The following is a 14,475-nucleotide window of genomic DNA, read 5'->3' on the forward strand; positions in this document are numbered from 1 at the left end:
TTTTTTCAAGCCTAGAAATAGGCTGTTTCTTTTCCATCTCATAGTTTTTCTTTGCAATACTACTCAGGGGGACAGAATGTTTTTTCTTTCCTGGATTTGAAACAAAAACGAAAAAAAAAAAAAAAAAAAAAAAAAAAAGTCATCTAGGGGAGAGGAAGCATTTTTTTTTATCCCCCAAACAGGTGTTTGGACAATTAACTTTTATAGTTCCAAATACCAATAGGTAGCAGGTGTACCTCGGTATTGTACCATGGTATGCCGCTGTTTTCCCTACAGGGAGCCTTGGGGCCATCGGGATCTGGGGCTGGAGCTGACGCGGGTCAGTCCAACCCTAAGATGGTCACGGAGGAGGTATTACTCACCTCTTTAAAAGAGGGCAGTAAGCGGAATAGATCTCCGTCGCCCGAGCGCGGACCCTCAGAAGAGGAGGTCCTTTCCTCAGGGGAATTGGACGACCTCTTGGACAAGGACCAAGTAGGTTCAGGGATCGAAGACCCGGATACAGAGGAGTCTGGGGCAGTCTCCCTGAGGGAGAGCTGGTGGATTCAAGGATTGTCGGACTTGGTCCATAGGGCATTCAACTTGCCAGTACCAGATCTCCAGGTATCGACGGTTTCAGCTTTGGGCTCACTGAGGGCGCCTCAAAGCAATGCTGTGTTTCCGATCCATCCTCTATTAGAGGGAATTTTGTTCCAAGATTGGAACAAGCCAGATAAGATCTTCTTACCACCTAAAAGGTTCTCTGTCCTATATCCTATGGAAGAAAAATTTTCCAAAAGATGGGCTACTCCTGCAGTGGACGCAGCCATCTCATGTGTTAACAGATCGTTAACATGCCCTGTAGAAAACATACAGGTGTTCAAGGATCCAGTTGATAAGCGCTTGGAAGCACTACTTAAGAACTCCTTCACTACTGCAGGGGCAGTAGTACAGCCAGCTGTGGCTGCGATTGGGGTCGCTCAAGCATTATCGGATCAATTTAAGCAGATGCTTAAACTTATTCCGGCCCAGCAGGCAGAAAAATTTTCGGATGTCCCTAAGGCCATATGTTTTACGGTAGACGCAATCAAGGATTCTATCCAGCAAGCGTCACGTTTATCGTTATCCCTTATCCATATGAGAAGACTCTTATGGTTAAAAAGCTGGGAGGCTGAGCCCCCATGCAAGAAGCTCCTGGTAGGGTTCCCCTTCCATGGAGGACGACTCTTCGGAGAAGACCTAGATAAATACATTCAGACCATTTCAAACGGCAAGAGTACTCTCTTGCCAACTAAGAAGAAGGTTCAGGGACCTGCGTTTAAACGACAGTATTCCCCTGGGCAGGGGCCCTCTAATGCCAAGCAGTATCGACGGCCTCCTGCAAAAGCAAACTTCGGCTTCAACAGCAGATCACAAGGACAGGCTGTTAGAGGCAAAAGGCAGTGGTTTCGCAAACCAGCAAAACCAGCCCCCAAGCCAACCTTATGAAGGGGCGCCCCCACCCACGAAGGTGGGGGGAAGGCTGCGACTCTTTTCAGAGATTTGGGAAGCCAGCATTCCCGACGAGTGGGTACGGTCTTCCGTGGCCACAGGCTACAAATTAGATTTCCTAAGGTTTCCTCCTCCTCATTTCCAGAAGTCGAGGATTCCAAACGATCCGGAAAAGGGAGCCGCATTAAGATCGGCATTAGATCATCTACTTTCCCAGGAAGTAATAGTAGAGGTACCAGTCCTGGAACAGGGGCTGGGTTTCTACTCCAACCTATTCATCATCCCAAAATCCAATGGAGATGTCAGGCCAATTTTGGACCTAAAGATGGTAAATGCATATCTAAAGATCCGCTCATTTCGGATGGAATCCGTGCGGTCAGCAGCTGCCACACTCCAGAAGGACGACTTCATGGCGTCCATAGACATAAAGGATGCCTACCTTCATGTTCCAATTTATCAGCCACATCAAAGATATCTACGCTTCATGGTGGCTTCGCGTCACTTCCAATTCGTGGCGCTTCCCTTCGGGTTGGCTACGGCCCCCCGGGTGTTCACGAAGGTCCTAGCCCCAATCCTAGCCAAACTAAGGATCCAAGGGGTCACGATCCTAGCATACCTGGACGACCTCCTAGTCATAGATCACTCGTCTCCCGGCTTGGAGCGAGCAGTGGCCCTCACGGTCCAATACCTCGAGAGGTTCGGCTGGGTCCTAAATCGAGAAAAGTCAGCTTTCCAGCCCACAAAGCAGTTGGAATATCTCGGCATGAGATTAGACACAGAACAACAAGGAGTGTTCCTACCTCTAAGGAAGGTAAAAGCCATCAAGGAATTAATCCTACTGGTTCTAAGCAAGAAAGAACCGACTATTCGCCTATGTATGAGGTTACTAGGCAAGATGGTGGCCACATTCGAGGCGGTACCATACGCCCAGAGCCACACTCGCATCCTACAGGCAGCCATCCTGTCAGCATGGAGCAGAAGGCCACAGGCCTTGGATATCCCGTTGCCGCTCTCATCAAGAGTCCGACAAAGTCTGTGTTGGTGGTTAGACCCTCAGAATCTACTGAAGGGGAGGTCTTTCAGCCCAGTGGCTTGGAAGATAGTGACCACAGACGCCAGCCTGACGGGCTGGGGAGCAATTTTGGATGGTTGCACTCGCCAAGGTACTTGGGCAAAGCCAGAGAAGCAGTTGCCCATCAACATCTTGGAGCTCAGAGCTGCTCGACTAGCCCTCAGGGCTTGGACGTCAAAATTGCAGGGGTTCCCGGTGAGAATTCAATCAGACAATGCCACGGCCGTGGCATACATAAATCACCAAGGGGGAACCAGGAGTCAAGCCGCTCAGAGAGAGGTGAGCTTGATTCTTCTATGGGCAGAGGCTCATGTGCCCTGCATATCGGCAATATTCATTCCAGGAGTGGACAACTTTCAGGCGGACTTCTTAAGCCGCCAGACTCTATGGCCGGGGGAATGGTCTCTGCATCCACTAGTCTTTCAAGCACTCTGCCAAAGATGGGGAGTGCCGGACGTGGATATCATGGCATCGAGACTCAACAAGAAACTAGACAGGTTCATGCCCCGCTCAAGGGATCTGATGGCCTGCGGAACCGATGCGTTGGTTTGCCCTTGGCATCAGTTCAAACTTCTTTATGCGTTTCCCCCGCTCCAGTTACTACCCCGCCTGCTGCGCAGGATCCGGGTGGAGCACATACCAGTCATCCTGGTAGCTCCAGCATGGCCCAGAAGGGCATGGTACTCACTAATCTTAAGGATGGTAGTGGGAGACCCTTGGACTCTTCCTCTACGGCCAGACCTGCTATCGCAAGGTCCGATCCTCCACCCTGCCTTACGGCATCTAAAATTGACGGCCTGGAAGCTGAATCCCTGATTCTCAGGGGTAGAGGTCTGTCTCAGAAAGTAATCTCTACCCTAATCAGAGCCAGGAAACCGGTCTCTAGGGTGATTTATTACAGGGTCTGGAAGGCCTATGTAGGCTGGTGTGAGTCCAAGCGATGGCTTTCTCGCAAATTTACCATCGATAGAGTATTAAGTTTTCTCCAGCTAGGAGTGGATAAAGGATTGGCATTAAGCACAATCAAAGGACAGATTTCTGCTCTGTCAGTGTGGTTTCAGCGGCCGCTGGCCACCCACTCGCTGGTTAAGACCTTCCTTCAAGGGGTCTTACGTATTAGACCTCCAGTTAAATCCCCGCTTTGTCCGTGGGATTTAAATCTTGTTCTGTCAAGTTTACAGAAACAACCGTTTGAGCCGTTGGCTGATATTCCTTTGGTTCTACTGACAAGGAAGTTAGTATTTTTGGTTGCCATAGTTTCCGCAAGAAGAGTTTCGGAGCTGGCAGCCTTATCCTGTAAGGAACCATATCTTGTTTTTCATAAGGACAGGGTCGTTCTCCGCCCTCATCCTTCCTTCCTTCCGAAGGTCATATCCAGTTTTCATTTGAACCAGGATTTGGTATTACCATCCTTCTTCCCTAAACCTACTTCCAGAAAGGAAGGGTTGCTGCATACCTTGGATATTGTCAGGGCCATGAAGGCCTATCTTAAAGCTACAAAGAAGATCTGGAAGACAGATGTGCTGTTCATTCTACCGGATGGGCCCAAGAAGGGGCAGGCAGCTGCAAAGTCCACCATTTCTAGGTGGATTAAGCAATTAATCACTCAGGCCTACGGCTTGAAAGGGTTGCCTCCTCCAGTATCATTAAAGGCTCATTCTACTAGAGCCATGGGCGCCTCCTGGGCAGCACACCACCAGATCTCTATGGCTCAAGTTTGCAAGGCGGCAACCTGGTCTTCTGTCCACACGTTTACAAAATTCTACAAGTTGGACGTAAGAAGGAATACTGATACTGCCTTCGGGCAGGCAGTGCTGCAGGCTGCAGTTTGAGACCCTCGGATTCCGGGGGCTCCTCTTGTTCGAGTTAAATTTAAAAATTTTATTTTTCTCAACTAAGTTGGATTTATTATGATTTGAGTATATCTCTAAATTAAATCCTTTTGTCTTGGAGATGTTCTCCCTCCCCTCATTGTAAGCATTGCTTTGGGACATCCCATATAGTAATGAATGCCGCTCTGTGTCCCGTGATGTACGATAAAGAAAAAGAGATTTTTAATACAGCTTACCTGTAAAATCTTTTTCTTGGAGTACATCACGGGACACAGAGCTCCCACCCCTCTTTTTTGAGGACCATTTTGGGAGGCATACTGCTTGCTACAAAACTGAGGTACTCCTCCTATGGGAGGGGGTTATATAGGGAGGGGCATTTCCTGTTTGAGATTGCCAGTGTCTACACCTGAAGGTACTCCATATAACCCATATAGTAATGAATGCCGCTCTGTGTCCCGTGATGTACTCCAAGAAAAAGATTTTACAGGTAAGCTGTATTAAAAATCTCTTTTTTTGCGATTCAGCACTGCGTCGCTTTAACTGACAATTGCGCGGTCCTGTGACGTGGTGCCCAAACAAAATTGACGTCCTTTTTTCCCCACAAATACAGCTTTCTTTTGGTGGTATTTGATCACCTCTGCGGTTTTTATTTTTTGGGCTATAAACAAAAAAAAGTGACAATTTTGGAAAAAAGCTATATTTTTTACTTTTTGCTATAATAAATATCCCCCAAAAATATATAAAAAAACAAATGTTTTTTTCTCAGTTTAGGCCGATACGTATTCTTCTACATATTTTTGGTAAAACAAATCACAATAAGTATATATTGATTGGTTTGCGAAAAAGTTATAGCGTCTACAAAATAGGGGTTAGTTTTATGGCATTTTTATTAATATTTTATTTTTATAATAATGACGGCGATCTGCGATTTTTATTGTGACTGCGACATTATGGCGGACACATCGGACACTTTTGATGCTATTTTGGGACCATTGTCATTTATACAGCGATCAGTGCTATAAAAATGCACTGATTACTGGCAAGGAAGGGGTTAAGCACTAGGGGGCGAGGAAGGGGTTAAGTGTGTCCTAAGGAGTGATTCTAACTGTGTGGGGGCTGGGCTACCAGTGACATCACAGTGATCACTGCTCCCTATAACAGGGAGCAGTAGATCACTGTCCTGTCACAAGGCAGAACAGGGAAATGCCTTGTTTACATAGGCATCCCCCCCCCCGTTCTGCTGTTCCGTGTCACGATGGCGGGACACCGGCAGACATTGAGCGATTTTCAACGCAACATACCTGTATGTTGCTTTGCCCACAGGAGCCAAAGGAGCCATTCTGCTAATGTATATCTACTGACAGCGGTCGGCAAGTGGTTAAAGTTTAGTTATGGCTATTCTTACATTTGTGTGTTTAAAAATACCAAAAATGTAAAATTAACCCTGTGCTGAAAACAAAATCTAAGTTCCTCATAACTTTTTTGATTTTTTACAATGCTATTGGTACCACCATACATTAATAATAGCTTACAGGCACCTAAAAGAAACAAAATTCCCCTACAGGTAGCAACAAAAAAAAATTTCACCAATCAAACTCCCTTATCGCACCGCCAAATAATATAAAAAAAATCGGGCCCATCAACCAACCAAAAAAAAACAGAGCATCAGAATCGATCATGCAGTATGACCGGTAAATATAGCATCTCACCTGGCCCCCGATTGTGTCATTTCCAGGTTGGCATCTGATGTCACTTCTGGTTGCTGTACAGCCCCAGCTAACGTGTTTCGTCCTTACAACTTTGTCAAAGGGTCAGGCAGCAAGGCATGTCAACCAGCAATTTAAAGGGAACTCCCCGGATCAACATAACCTCTTCACTACAGGCGCCAATAATATCACCATAGATCGCACTATACAAAATACGGCTTGAGGAGTCCAATCCATCCAGGGACATGTCCGACCACAAAAATGCCTTACACCGTTATATTGAGATCAAGATGGACATCTCACATTGGACACAATACAGGCAGAAGTTAGAAGCTGATTGGCTTCCATACAGTCACAGCAGTGTGAACCGGGTCTTATAACAGGCCCTCGCAATGGAAGTAAAGGGAGAAGGGACAGATGGAAAGAGCCCCAGGACTGATAGATAGAGCCTGTGGGGGGGGGGGGGGCCTTCATCATTTCTTTCCACCAGGACCCTGAAGGTTCTAGTTACACCTCTGACCATTGCATATGTAGATGATTTTTAATGTTTTTACTTCTAAACTGCCATACAGGGGTTTCCTTGGGGCAACATTGCGGGGTAAGAGCCCCAAGATCAATGGAAAGAGCCCCGGCGGTTAGGGGGGCCCTTTATGACTTCCTTCACTGGGGCCCTGAAGGTTCTAGTTACACCTATGATGATATGTGGACCATTTTTCAGGTTTTTACTCGTAAACTGCCATACGGGGGCTTCTTTGGGGCAAGATTGCGGGGGGAAGAGCCCCGAGACTGATGGAAAGGGCCCCGGGACCAATGAATAGAGTCCTGGCTGTCAGGGAGGCCCTTCCTGGTTTCTTCCACTGGGGCCCTGAAGGTTCTAGATACACCTCTGACCATAGCATACTGTATGTAGATATTTTTTATGTTTTTACTTGTGAACTGCCATTCGAGGGGGATTGTGGGGGAAGGCCCCTGAGACCGATGGGTAGATACCCTGCGGTCAAGGAGGCCCTTCATGGTTTTCTCCACTTGGCCCTGAAGGTTCTAGTTACACCTCTGACCATAGCATATGTGGACAATTTTTTCATGTTTTTACTTGTGAACTGCCATACAGGGGGCTTCTTTGGGGAAAGATTGCATGCTTTTAACCAGAGTTTTATTATGAGATTACTTAAAAAATTACAGTTTTGGGCTTGTGTACAGTACCTTTTCAATCTTCAGGAGTTTAGATTGAATGCCAAGATGTGAAGAGGGACAATGGTAAACCATTCGATGTCGGATGTTAAATGATACGGAGCTTGGAGACCCAGAAGGCTCAGATGTAGATTGTGGGGGAAGGTCCCTGAGACCGATGGGCAGGGCCGGACTGGGAATGAAAACCAGCCCTGGAAATAATTTCATACCAGCCCCACAGCATTAATATACCAGCCCAAAAAAAAGAGAGAAATCCATGAGAGAGCCAGAGAGGGGCCGGGCTGCCATAATTGCGGCCTTATCACCCATAAATATGGCCTTACCAGCACCCATAAATGCGGCAATATCAGCACCCATAATTGCGGCAATATCAGCACCCATAAATGCGGCAATATCAGCACCCATAATTGTGGCAATATCAGCACCCATAAATGCAGTAATATCAGCACCCATAAATGCAGTAATATCAGCACCCATAAATGCAGTAATATCAGCACCCATAAATGCAGTAATATCAGCACCCATAAATGCAGTAATATCAGCACCCATAAATGCAGTAATATCAGCACCCATAAATGCGGCAATATCAGCACCCATAAATGCAGTAATATCAGCACCCATAAATGCGGCAATATCAGCACCCATAAATGCAGTAATATCAGCACCCATAAATGCGGCAATATCAGCACCCATAAATGCGGCAATATCAGCACCCATAAATGCGGCAATATCAGCACCCATAAATGCGGCAATATCAGCACCCATAAATGCGGCAATATCAGCACCCATAAATGCGGCAATATCAGCACCCATAAATGCGGCAATATCAGCACCCATAAATGCGGCAATATCAGCACCCATAAATGCAGTAATATCAGCACCCATAATTGTGGCAATATCAGCACCCATAAATGCAGTAATATCAGCACCCATAAATGCGGCAATATCAGCACCCATAAATGCGGCAATATCAGCACCCATAAATGCAGTAATATCAGCACCCATAAATGCGGCAATATCAGCACCCATAAATGCGGCAATATCAGCACCCATAAATGCGGCAATATCAGCACCCATAAATGCGGCAATATCAGCACCCATAAATGCGGCAATATCAGCACCCATAAATGCAGAGGAATCGTGCGGTGTATCATGGGCACAGCACTGGGCAGAAAGGCAGAGTGGAATGGAACATCAGACAGTGAAAGCACACAGTGGTACACATACAGGTCACACTCACTGGCAGTGGCACTGTGATGGTCAGGGACACGCAGCAGTGCAGGGATACAGTCCTCTGCCAATGCTGCGCCAGTGTCTCTGACACTGTACAGGGGGAGAGAGGGAGTAGGATCACCAGCGGCTCTGTCTGCTTAGCACATCACACACAATCGCACATGATGATGACTTTAAGGCCTCTGTCACACTGGGGCGGTGGGGGCATCGGCAGTAAAGCGCCGCTATTTTTAGCGGCACTATTCAGCCGCTAGCGGGGTGCTTTTAATGGCCGCAAAGCGCCGCTTTGATTTCAATGGGCAGGGGCGCTTTAGGAGCCGCTCCTACTGCGCCTCAAAGATGCTGCTTGCAGGAAATTTTTTAATGTCCTGGCAGCGCACCACTCCAGTGTGAAAGCACTTGGGCTTTCACACTGGAGTGAATGGAACCACTCTTTCAGGGCACTCTGCAGACGCTATTTTTTGCGTTATAGCGCCTGCAAAGCGCCTCAGTGTGAAAGGGGTCTTAGACTACTTTCACACTGAGGTACTTCGCAGGCGCTACAAAATAGCGCCTTTAAAATGCCCTGAAATAGCCTCTCTTCTCACTCCAATGCGAAAGCATCTTTGAGGCCCTGTAGGAACGGTGTATACACTGCTTCTAAAGCGCCCCTGCCCATTGAAATCAATGGGCAGCGGCGCTGAACCGCCAGCAAAGCGCTGCTGCAGCGGCGCTTTGCGGGCGTTTTTTTTTATCCTTTTGGACCGCTAGCATTGTGCTGGCAGGACACTCAAAAAAGTCTTGAGGCGCCCTGCTAGCGGCTTAATAGCGCCGCAAAAACGACAGTAAAGCGCTGCTAAAATAGCGACACTTTACTGCCGACGGCGCGACGCCCCAGTGTGAAAGTAGCCTAAGTCACATGCCCCTCCCCCCGTCCTCTCTGAGATTATTATACAGATTTCAATTTTACTGCAAGGGCAGCAAAGGTAGGTGAGAGAGAGAGAAGGGGGGTGCAGATATGGGACACTGGGATGGGAGCACAGGGGGACACTGGGATGGGGGAGGGGAGTACGGGGGGGACACTGGGATAGGGGAGGGGAGGGGAGTACGGGGGGGGAACACTGGGATGGGAGCACAGGGGGGACACTGGGATGGGGGAGGGGAGTACGGGGGGGACACTGGGATGAGGGAGGGGAGTACGGGGGGACACTGGGATAGGGGAGAGGAGTACAGGGGGGGACACTGGGATAGGGGAGTACGGGGGGAACACTGGGATGGGAGCACAGGGGGGACACTGGGATGAGGGAGGGGAGTACGGGGGGACACTGGGATAGGGGAGGGGAGTACGGGGGGAACACTGGGATGGGAGCACAGGGGGGACACTGGGATAGGGGAGGGGAGTATGGGGGGGACACTGGGATAGGGGAGGGGAGTACGGGGGGGACACTGGGATAGGGGAGCACAGGGGGGACACTGGGATGGGGGAGGGGAGTACGGGGGGGACACTGGGATAGGGGAGGGGAGTGCGGGGGGGGGAACACTGGGATGGGAGCACAGGGGGGACACTGGGATGGGTGAGGGGAGTACAGGGGGGACACTGGGATAGAGGAGGGGAGTACGGGGGGAACACTGGGATGGGAGCACAGGGGGGACACTGGGGTGGGAGCACAGGGGGGACACTGGGATGGGGGAGGGGAGTACGGGGGGGACACTGGGATGAGGGAGGGGAGTGCGGGGGGGAACACTGGGATGGGAGCACAGGGGGGACACTGGGATGGGTGAGGGGAGTACAGGGGGGACACTGGGATAGGGGAGTACGGGGGGAACACTGGGATGGGAGCACAGGGGGGACACTGGAGTGGGAGCACAGGGGGGACACTGGGATGGGGGAGGGGAGTACGGGGGGGACACTGGGATGAGGGAGGGGAGTACGGGGGGGACACTGGGATGAGGGAGGGGAGTACGGGGGGGGACACTGGGATAGGGGAGGGTAGTACGGGGGGTCACTGGGATGGGAGCACAGGGGAGACAATGGGATAGGGGAGGGGAGTACGTGGGGACACTGGGATAGGGGAGGGGAGTACGGGGGGAACACTGGGATGGGAGCACAGGGGGGACACTGGGATGAGGGAGGGGAGTACGGGGGGGACACCGGGATGGGAGCACAGGGGGGACACTGGGATGAGGGAGGGGAGTACAGGGGGGGACACTGGGATGAGGGAGGGGAGTACAGGGGGACACTGGGATGAAGGAGGGGAGTACAGGGGGACACTGGGATGAGGGAGGGGAGTACTGGGATCAGGTGATGGAGAACTTTTCATACAGAATCGCCCCTCCCTGTACATTGTATAACCCCCCCCCCCCCCCCCACAATTGTCCTATCCTGTCCGTCCCCTCTAATATTAGAAAAATACCTTGTGCTCCAGCCTCCAAGTCGACACTTCTCCTCTGCGGCTCTCTCCCTGTCCCCTCACTCGTGACCCTGCAGAGACATCGTGGGCTGTCCTGGCGCCGCGCGGGAAGATGGAACATGTGACGTCCCGACGTTTGTTTCTCCTGCTCGGCTCCTCCCCTTAGACACATGATCAGTGATCCTGGCGCTGCTCAATGATTGGCTAGGTCAGAAGGGAAGTGCGGCGAGGAGCATGGCGGCCGCAACCCGCCGGCCTGCGGCTGCTTTTAACTACGGCAGTGACAGTCTGGAGCTAGTCAAAAGCAGCCCCAGGGAACTCAGTGCAGCCGACACCCGTGCACAATTGAAAAGAGCGGCGGCCGCGGCGGCGGCGATGGCGGCCGCAGCTACGGCCGCCGCTGATTGTATTTGATTGACAGGCAGAAAAGCAAGCGGCCTACCGGGAATTTTCCCGGTATCCCGGTAGGCCAGTCCGGCCCTGCCGATGGGTAGAAACCCTGCGGTCAAGGGGGCTCTTCATGGTTTCCTCCACCGGGCCCTGAAAGTTCTAGTTACACCTCTGATGGGGGAATACGGGCAAAGGCTCTGAACTAGGCTTACATGGGACATCCCATGACAATGCAGATCACAAATTTCCCACGTTATAGCTGGTAACATCTATACATTATTACATTACAAATCTAAAAGGTGACAAAATGAAAATGTTTCTTCGCTGTAATTGAAGTAAGTCACTTGTCATAATATGTTTCATCAAAGTGATTTTTCTTTGGTGAGCCATCTAATAACATTGCATATCATTTTTTTTCTCCTAGGTGGAGGAAGCTCTTGAAGCTGTGAAATGTGCCACCAATGAACAAGATTTGGCTCACCGCTTCAAAGAGTTTGGCAAAGAAATGGTCAAACTCAACTATGTGGCTGCAAGGAGGCAACAGGTAAACTGCCAAATATCTGTAACACTGCTAGGTTTGAACAAAACCAGTCATGATTTGGCTTATGGAAGAATATTTTATTCATCATGGGTCATAGTGGAGCAGTATAGAGTATATAATGTACATCACAGTGTTCAGAGTGGATAGTATGAAGTATATAATGTACAGTGCCTGGAAAAAGTATTCATACCGCCTAAAATTTTCCACATTTTGTCATGTTACAACCAAAATGTAAATGTATTTTATTGGCATTTTATGTGATCGACCAACACAAAGTGGCACATAGATGTGAAGTGGAAGGAACATGATAAATGGTTTTCAATTTTTTTTACAAATAAATATGTGAAAAGTGTGGGGGGCATTTGTATTCAGCCCCCCTGAGGCAATACTTTGTAGAAACACCTTTCACTGCAATTACAGCTGCAAGTCTTTTTGGGATGTCTCTACCAGCTTTGCACATCTAGAGAGGGACATTTTTGCCCATTCTTCTTTGCAAAATATCTCAAGCTCAGTCAGATTGGATGGAGAGCCTCGGTGAACAGCAATTTTGAAGTCTTGCCACAGATTCTCAATTGGATTTAGGTCTGGACTTTGACTGGGCCATTATAACACATGGATATGCTTTGATCTAAACCATTCCATTGTAGCTCTGGCTGTATGTGTAGGGTCGTTGTCTTGCTGGAAGGTGAACCTCTGCCCCAGTCTCAAGTCTTTTGCAGACTCTAACAGGTTTTCTTCTAAGATTGCCCTGTATTTGGCTCAATCCATCTTCCCATCAACTCTGACCAGCTTAGCTATCCCTGCTGAAGAATCGAATCACCACAATATGATGATGCCACCACCATTCGGGGTGATGTGCAGTGTTAGTTTTCCGCCATACATAGCGTTTTGCTTTTAGACCAAAAAATAAAATTTTGGTCTCATCTGACCAGAGCACCTTCTTCCACATGTTTTCTGTTTCCCCCACACGGCTTCTCACAAACTGCAAACAGGACTTCTTATTTCTTTCTTTCGACAATGGCTTTCTTCTTGCCACTCTTCCATAAAGGGCAGATTTGTGGAGAGCACGACTAATAGTTGTTCTGTGGACAGATTCTCCCACCTGAGCTGTAGATCTCTGCAGCTCCTCCAGAGTTACCATGGGCCTCTTGGCTGCTTCTCTGATAAATGCTCTTCTTGCCCGGCCTGTCTGTTTAGGAGGACGGCCATGTCTTGGTAGGTTTGCAGTTGTGCCATACTCTTTCCATTTTGGATGATGGATTGAACAGAGCTCAGTGAGATGTTCAAAGCTTGGGATATTTTTTACTTTCAAAATATTTTTATTTTGAAAAGATAAAAACAATCAGCAAAGACAAGAGAGAGACAGGATTGCAAATCTCAAATCCAGTACAATCAGAGCATAAATCATACAGACAAAAGCAGAACAACTATCATGGTGAATGGTATTTGCATACAAGACAAAACATACATAAAAAGAAGAATCACCATAAAAGGAATCACACAATCAGGCCTCTATATCACTCACACACCTAAAGGGATCTGACTGTGTGAGCGACCAGAGGACCGAACTAACATGTGTCGACTCGACCAACGACTGCCCTGGATTCGCAGAAACCCCTCAACAGATACAAAAAATTATCCTTAGTCAATCATCAACAGAAAAGTGAAGGATGATCCTTCAAAACAAGAGAAAAAGAACAACAGACCAGAAAAAGAAGATAAAGAAAGAGAGACAAGAGAAAAGAGATCCTCCGCCGGAACGCCCATAGCGGTTTAAGAAATTACATCTTCTCCCGAGGTTAACTGTTGCCTACATATGTGGCCCAGGGCTCCCAAGTCTCCTCAAACTGTTGGAACGTATCTAATAAGAAGCTCACCAATTTTTCTTGTGACATAATCCAAGAAATGTTGTGTTTGGCAGCTCGACGAGAAACCCTAGGAAGCTTCCAGGATTTCGCTATAGTAAGCTTGACTCCCAAAAGAATGTAAAATATAAGGCCCAGATTCACAAAAGAGATATCTCCTTATACGTCGTCGTATCTCTGTTTTAGGGTCTTCCTAACTATGTGACTGATTCATAGAATCAGTTACGCATAGTTTGCCCTAAGATCCGACAGGTGTAATTGAATTACACTGTCGGATCTTAGGATGCAGTACCTCGGCCGCCGCTGGGGGGAGTTTGCATCGTAAACCAGCGTCGGGTATGCAAATTAGTAGTTACGGCGATCCACGACGGTTTTTCGCGTTAGCTACGTCGCTGCTAGATTAGTTTCCCGTCGCAAAGTTAGTCGTCGTTTTAGGTGCCCTAACTTTACACAGCACACGTATGTGCTGTGTAAAGTATGGCCGTCGTTCCCGCATTGAAATGTAAAAATGTTTTTGTTCTTGCGTAAGACGTCCGGGAATACGAAAGTACGCTACGCACGTCGCCGTTCGAAAAAATTACGTCACTTCGCGCAAAGCACGGCGGGAGATTCAAAACGGAGCATGCGCAGTAGGTCTGGCGCGGGAGCGCGCCTAATTTAAATGGCAAACGCCCCTTTGAATTACGCGGGCTTGCGATTTTGAAATCTTAGGAAATCGGAAATTTAGCAGAGCTATAGAAGGAGACTTCAGAACCCTGATGCCGCGTACACACGATCATTTTTCG

At 48.5% G+C, this 14,475-nt stretch overlaps 1 protein-coding gene across 3 annotated transcripts in view; it reads left to right on the forward strand.

Moving 5' to 3' along the window:
• Window positions 1-14,475, forward strand: part of LOC120924528 (catenin alpha-2-like) — a 612,642-nt gene that overhangs the window by 517,361 nt on the left and 80,806 nt on the right. For all 3 annotated transcript variants that reach the window (XM_040335489.1, XM_040335490.1, XM_040335491.1), the window contains exon 5: window positions 11,709-11,828. In XM_040335489.1, the coding sequence (XP_040191423.1) occupies window positions 11,709-11,828 (120 nt within the window). The remainder of the gene's footprint in view (window positions 1-11,708; window positions 11,829-14,475) is intronic.

The sequence above is a fragment of the Rana temporaria genome, chromosome 1, assembly GCF_905171775.1.
Source record: "Rana temporaria chromosome 1, aRanTem1.1, whole genome shotgun sequence".
Classification (NCBI taxonomy): domain Eukaryota; kingdom Metazoa; phylum Chordata; class Amphibia; order Anura; family Ranidae; genus Rana; species Rana temporaria.